Raw genomic sequence first — 7,765 nt, forward strand, 5'->3', positions numbered from 1 at the left:
TGGCTGAGCCATTGTTGCTCCTAGACGTTTCCACTTCACTATAACTAATTTGAAGGGTGTCCACATATTTTTGTATATATAGTGTATGTAGACACTGCTTTGGTGCTGAAGATGATGAATATGAGATTGAAAAGGGGCGTAATTGCCCTTTAAAATTGCAACCATTTCTCTCCATCCCATGACAAGATTGGTAGAATTGCAAGCTCTGTCATGCTCTTTCAGGTAAATTATCTTTAAAACTGCTAAATTTCTCTCCGCCAACTTGCAAAATTAGTAGAATTGCATGAAATGTGTAAGAAAAGTGCACAATTTTCTCTCCATTGCATGGCAAAATGTTTAGAACTGCAAAAGTTTATCCCTGCCCCATGGCAAAACTTGTAGAATTGCATGAAATGTGTTATAAAATGTTTGTTTTTTCTCTGCCCCATGGTACAATTAGTAGAATTGCATAACATTTGTTGTAAAATTGCCACATTTCCTATCTACCACGTGGCAAAATGTGTAAAATTGGAAATCTACGATGTCTAGAGGACCACAACAACAAAAATCCCGCTTGGTGGCCGCTTGTTGGGGGCCCAAAAGGCTACAGCCAGCCCTGCAGTTCTGGCTTGGTCTGAGTTATCTCCAGAGAAACTGCAGATCGCACTCACAGAAAGAAAACTAAAAATAACTTACATTTCGGTTAATCGCTCAGCACTATTGCGCTCTTATCTCCAACCTGTCCATTTTCCAACCTCACCATGCATACACACCCCACTGTTGTTGTCCACCCAACTACCTTTCAAAGCTTCCACACCTGACACATAGCGACCCCCATTGAAAAGAGTCTATCCACATCCTCTGCATGAACACCCCTTTTTATTGACACTCTACTGTTACTGTTACTTCCCTCTGCCCAGGAGCCTCTGCAGAGCCTTCCTCCTTCCTCTGCTCCATCTCCAGAGACACGCAGCCCATCAGGTCGCTGTCGGTGTAGATGCGGTTCCTCACCCCCAGGGTGGTGAGAAAGTTGGCACTGAGGGCTGTGTTCCGGGGGGCTCTGGCATTGTGCCTCCGCTGAGCCTTGCTCACCACCTGCCCCTGAGGGACCACGCTGCAACATGATCTAGGGTGACAGGCAGCCTGGAAGCCCTTCTTGAAGTTCTCATTGAAGTAGCCATAGATGATGGGGTTGATGCTGGAGTTGGAGAAGGCCAGCCAGTGGGAGAAAGGGAAGATGTAGCCTGTCAGAAGGTCCAGCTGGTCCCCTTCAGGTCTGGCGTAGTCTGTGAGGAGCATCAGGGTCCAGAGTGGCAGCCAGGACAGCATGAAGAGGAGGGCCACCACAATTAGCATCTTAACCACTTTGACTTTCCTCTGGGAGATGGGGGACTTGACGTCCGGGTGCCCCCTACTGGACAGAACAGCTGTAGAGTAGAGCTTGGCCCCAATGCAGCCATACATTATCATGATGAGAGCCAGGGGCATCAGATAGATGTGTGTGAACAGGACCATGGTGTAAACCTTCCTCATCTCCGGGTCAGGCCAGGTCTCATAGCAGTAGTAGAGAGGGTAGGTCTGGTTGTCACTGGATACCATGTAGTGACCCTCCTCTTGCTCCACCATCAGCATCACAGCCGACGGAAGCATGATAACCAACGCAAGAGCCCATACCAGCCCTATAGTTGCCTTAGCAACAAGAAGGGTTAGCTTGGGCTTAAAGGGGTAAACAATACAGCGGAATCTAACATGAGAAAGGAGAGATAGATGAGAAGTGATTAAATGATTCATTTGAGCGATTTATCTGCCACATAGATTCAATTGTTTATTGTACAACATTAAGTATTTAACATGCATAGATGAGAGCCTCGCTATCCCCTTCCAGTTCCCATGTGTAGATACTTTTTGGGGAGGGGACTTACCTGTCCACAGCGATGGCAACCAAGGTGAATACTGATGCACCCACTGATATCCCCTGTACCAGACCACTTAGCTTACACACTGCATTGCTAAAGGGCCAACCTGCAAAACATCAATAGCAACAAAAATAGTTTATTAGTGAGCTGCCAGACATATCAATAGCCACACTTTGAACAGGTGTTTTGACATGTTTGGTACATGTGAGTTTGGTATACGGGATTTGGTCAGAATAATGAAGGGGATAACAACTTCAGGAGCACTATATTCATGCTTTTGTACTTTTCAAATCTGTATGAAAGGTACAGAAATAAACTGTTAGACAAGAGTGGATAAAGTGGAGGAAATCTTTGTACCTGCCCAGCGAAATAATTTAGCCTTGAAAAGGTAATTATTTTAATGTAAGCCTTCCTGACTGAGGGATTTTGTGGCATGTTTCACACTTTTGTAAATGTGGGGTTTTCTAAAAGCCCTTTTCCTGCCAAGACTCAAGTAATGTCTGTATTGATGTTGTAAAACATGAAGAGATTGTGAAGAACTGTCTAAAAAATGTTAAGTAATTCATCAGGCTGTCAAATGAAAGACAGCTGTGATCATCATGTTCAGGCCCACTACTATTCTCTCAGTTCTGAGACTCCAGCAAATATCCAAACATTAATCAGCAATTTCCGCAAGTCCATGTGTAAACAGATAGCTATAAATAATAGTTTTAAAAAAGCTAAAATAACCGGATGGCGATCCAGCTCGTGGTTTGTGAGATGTGTGAAGATTCAGTACTGTGGGAATGAACTGATCTTAACCATTGCAAAGCTGGCTGGGCTGGTGTATGTGCAACCACATAGACGTGTAGACCCGTGCTGAAACTGAATCATACATTACATGTGAATGAAAACTAGTGATAGCTATAATTATGCTTCTTTCAAGGCACGAGTTGTTTTTCCTAATAATTGTCATTACCAATAGCTAAAGGCAACTGGCCAATCTGTTATAAACAATAACTGTCTCTCGCTAAAGGTTGCATCATTATTTTCATCAAGGCCAACCGTAATCAATTCAAAGCATCATGCATTTATTAATTTATGGAATCATTATAGCAGTAGGGTAAAACTAACTCAGTGGCCTTGTGGGGTTAGTGTCCCCGCTCTGAGATTTGAAGGTAGGGTGGTTCGAACCCAAGTTGAGTCATACCAAAGACTCAATGGGAGGATGGGAGGACCCAATGCCGCTCTGCTTTACACTCAGCATTAATGAGATGGATTACGGGTAAGGCCCCTGCGATAGACTAGCTTCCTGTCCAATGGGTGTATTTGTACATCAAGCTGCCTCATACTACAGAAACAGGAGATTGGCCATTCTTCTATAGCAGTAGGGTGTTACCTGTGATGAGGTTGTCCACCAGCGTGGTGGGGATGCAGAAGATGCCCACCAGCAGGTCACTGATAGCCAGATTGAAGATGAAGAGGTTGGTGACCGTCCGCATGTGACGGTTCCTCACAACAATGAGGCACACCAGGCCATTACCCACCATGCACAGCAGGAAGATGAACAGGTAGGCCAGGGTGTAGCTGGCTGCTATTGTCAGGGAGTGTTGGTAATAAGGCGAGAGCTTGACGCTAGAGACGGTGCAGCTGGAGTTGGTGTTGGTGCAGTTGGTGACGTTGGTGAGGTTTGTGGATAGTAAGAGGTCAGAGGTCATGTAAAGAGTAGTGGTCAGTTGAAGTTCCCATGTGTCCTCCATCTTCTTAGACCAGGAGGAAAGTATCAGACATAGGCTAAAAAAAAATATATATACAGTATATATTTATCACATGGAAATATTTGGTGTCGTTAAAAAAAAGTGTAATCACATTATCAGTCTTTTGTCACTTTGGTAAATTCAATTAATTGAATGACTAGTAGATCGATATGGTTGTCCAGTTGATCCAGTCAGAATGCGCTGCAGTGTATAGTTGTTTAGGACAATCCACTGTAGGACCTCAGGGTAATGTACAGTATACAGCAGCGGAGGCTGCCGAGGGGAGGACGGATCAGAATAATGGCTAGAACTGAGAGAATGGAATGGCATCAAACACATGGAAACCATGGAAACTATGTGTTTAATACCGTTCTACTGAATACTCTCCAGCCATTAACACACGCCTGTCCTCCCCAATTAAGGTGCCACCAACCTCCTGTGGTGTACAGTATTGTAGCAAATACAGGGGGTAGCCCCGACCGGGACTCAAACCTCAGTTCAGTGACTGTCAAACCATCACCTTAACTGTTACGGCAGGAAGTCCAAACCTCTTTACGAGGTCACTAGATGTTGGGTTAAGGTCGCTACATTACCTCCTTCCTTCAGGAGAGCGTGTCCCCACACTTTTCTATACCAAGTCTCTCACGTGTACACAGTTCTCCGATGGTCTCACAGTCTCCCACTTCTGACACCAGGTTATGTGACTTTCAAGCCAACACTGTTATCCCAAGCGGGCCGGACCTCACGACGGTGTCACAAGGTGTTGGGTTAAGGTCGCTACAGTATTTTCTAGTAATCGGCCACAAGTTGGTCTGTTTGTAAGCTGTCTCCATCAAGCGACAATGCTATGCATAACAAGCCTCAATGAATTATGCAATTAGGTGAAGGCAATGTTGTTGTAATTATAGCGAGACGGTGAATGTCGATTAAGGAATATGAGAACTTCTCTATGACAACCATTCATCTTGGATGGCACAACACCCATTCTACTTTGCTGAATGCATTCTGTTTTTCAAAGGGGATGAGAGATGTGTTTGTGAAAGTCATTGGCCTTATGATATGTCAACAGGGATGTTTTACATAATAATTCAACAAGTCAAGTTAGCTCTGATGTCTCTGATTGCAATCGCATTCATTCATTACACTTTAACAATGCTATTATGCTTATGATATGCTTATCAAGTGAATAAAACTGTATAAACATACACAACCAATCATGAAATGTTTTTTAGATGTCAAAATTAAGCTTTCATTCAAAACCAAAAGCATTTAATTCAAACAATAAACAATGAAAGAATGTATAAACAATAAAATAATGTAACTATTTCTCACATTTCAATAAAACATTTAAAATAAATAAAGTGATACAATAGCCTATACATATTTGGTGTTATTTCTCAACACATTAGTGAAGTGTTCACAGAGATATGTTGACATAGGAGTGAATCTCATTTTCACAACAGGTACATTTCAATGGATCAGAATTTTTAAATGGAATGGCATTTTCTTTTCTTTACGATCATTTTACAGAGTTATCATACTTTTTACTATTTAATTCGCTTTACATTTTCCGAAATAAAGTGAAAGCGCCTACCTTATCAAGATAATTCCGTTGACAAAGAAAGCCCTATACTAGACTTAAAATAGTAAAAAAGCAGTTGATGATTTATAGAATAAAGACCATATCTTAAGTGCCTTTTCAAAGACCTCCACCCGTGCAGTAACAGAAGAAAAAATAACCAAATCGTAAATACTCTGCACACTAAATTAAGAAATAGATACAGAGAGAACGATTAAACTTTTCCTCACTAAAACACTTTCATATGCATATTAAGCTCTTTTGCTTGTGTGTCTCATCCTCACAACCGTCTATGCGTCGGGCGAACGAGGAGGCGTACACGGTGCACGTGAACGGCTTTTATAGCTACAGCGCAGTCGTGCGTGCGCCACAGTTGGAGATGTTCTAGACACCTCAGGCTACTCATCACCAGTTTTCGCAGAAAAGCAATGATGTCGAGTATTCCTTTACTTGGCAATTCCAATAATGAAATCACCCTACCATGTCGGAATACGTATATATTTGTCTGAATTCAGCGAAAGGAATTAATAGTGTTAGGCCTACGGGGTTACTCCCATTGTCAGCGTCAAGTGTTGTCACAAGTCAACACTGTTGTCACAAGTCAACACTGATACACTCATGTTTTAGCTTCACCATGACCCTAGCCATTACCTTGCTACTTGTGGTTGCACTTGTCATATCAGCTCATATCATGAACTCACTGCCTATATCCATATATCGCGAACAAACATCTGCACTGTAGGCATCCTGCATAAAGGGACGACGGTACATCGTGTAAATGGTATAACTGCATGATGAAAGTTGTTCAAATACATATAGGCTTTACTTTCAAAACGAGAGAAAAAGTTGACGAGTTGTGGTATACCATAATTACCAATCCCATCAGAAGTCAGTGAATGAGACATAATTTAGCTTGGAAAACATGTTACCAAATGTCCCCAGGGTACAAGCAGAGAGAGCAACATCAATTCGGTATCAAACAATCTGTGTCGATATCCTTACAAACCAATTGTGTTGAGCCCCAGTACTATTCATATGCGAGCCAATCATTTACAGGACCTGGGGAAACCATACAAATACATCAACCGCGTGCTCTAGCAGGGGTGCAAAGTGCTGTAGCTCAAATACAACATAATTATGCAAATAAGCGATGTGAAAGTACAAGTGATACATTTCATGCTCCTAAGGGAGCATTTGATATTCCTAATTTATGGCCCAGTCTACTGTACATCTCAGCCATCCAGTTTCGGATTGATGCAAGTTGTTGAAAATAGCTTTTTTTCATGTCCAGGACCACAGTGGAGCAGGTCGCAGTATTTTGTAAGGGCAACCACAATGTCCTCACTCCCTATCACCATTGGAATGCTTTCACATTGATTTCACGATAGAATGAACTAATTCAATATTTCTCATTGGTATTGACACAGCAACAGAAAGCAACTAATTCCTGTCTTGAAATCTCTTTTCCAAATAAACCTATAATTCTAAGAACAGCTGAAAGTCAAGGTTCCCTGTTCACCGGGAGTTGCCTTGAAACCTCTTTTATCCAGCAAAACACTGACCAGACAATGAGTTAGGGTGGTTGGAATAATGTGAAAGCATTCCAATGGTGACAGGAAGTGAGGACATTGCAGTTGTCCTTGGTAGGAAGGACAACCGCAATGTCCTCACTCCCCGTCACCATTAGGTCTGTGTCTTCTGGCATCCAGTACATTCCAGTAGTTTACTTACACAGTTTAAGAACTGCAGAACACTCTAAAATTCTATGTTCTTGCATCATCAATGTATCAATTCACATCAAGTTAGGTTGGAAGGTAAAGCCGAAGAACATACCAGTATGGACACGACTGTAAAAACAACATCATCATCCTCCATCAGCAAGCTTCAATACAATACATGCTACATAATATGTCTATAATATTCCACTTACATCTGAAAAATGTGATAAAGTGACTTGAAACAACCGTAAGAGGCGAAGGGAGTGGTTTGGACAGTCAGTAATGACAAAGCAGAGCGCGCGTGTGTGTTGTGTGTCATACATACAATCAGTGCAAATGGAGTCGTTGCACTATCTGACATGAGGAAATGTAGTTGGCTCATGACTGAATGGTTAATATCATGACTGGATGGTTAATATCATGACTGAATGGTTAATATCATGACTGGATGGTTAATATCATGACTGAATGGTTAATATCATGACTGGATGGGTAATATCATGACTGAATGGTTAATATCATGACTGGATGGTTAATATCATGACTGAATGGTTAATATCATGACTGGATGGTTAATATCATGACTGGATGGTTAATATTGTGACTGGATGGTTAATATTGTGACTGGTTGGTTAATATTGTGACTGAATGGTTAATATTGTGACTGAATGGTTAATAAAGAAACCTCAGACAAGAGATTGTCTGTGCTGTAGGGTAAGCATATCAGCTTGTCATGTTAACTTATCATCCAAACAAACCCAAACAAAATGTCTTATAGATTTAGGCTCCTCCATAACTCAAAAGTTTTATTGATGTTCAATATCCACATAGAAATTA

The 7,765-nt window shown here is 41.7% G+C and overlaps 1 protein-coding gene across 1 annotated transcript; it reads right to left on the bottom strand.

Annotated features, from left to right (window-relative positions):
* Window positions 1-814: 814 nt before the first annotated feature.
* On the bottom strand, window positions 815-3,624 carry LOC115128927 (neuropeptide FF receptor 1-like). The gene is made up of 3 exons (XM_029659066.2): window positions 3,274-3,624; window positions 1,902-2,001; window positions 815-1,723 (listed from the first exon to the last, which is right to left on the bottom strand). The coding sequence occupies exons 1-3, from the start codon at window positions 3,590-3,592 to the stop codon at window positions 859-861; spliced, it is 1,284 nt and encodes a 427-aa protein (XP_029514926.1). The 5' UTR covers window positions 3,593-3,624; the 3' UTR covers window positions 815-858.
* Window positions 3,625-7,765: the final 4,141 nt, after the last annotated feature.

The sequence above is a fragment of the Oncorhynchus nerka genome, linkage group LG4, assembly GCF_034236695.1.
Source record: "Oncorhynchus nerka isolate Pitt River linkage group LG4, Oner_Uvic_2.0, whole genome shotgun sequence".
NCBI lineage: Eukaryota > Metazoa > Chordata > Actinopteri > Salmoniformes > Salmonidae > Oncorhynchus > Oncorhynchus nerka.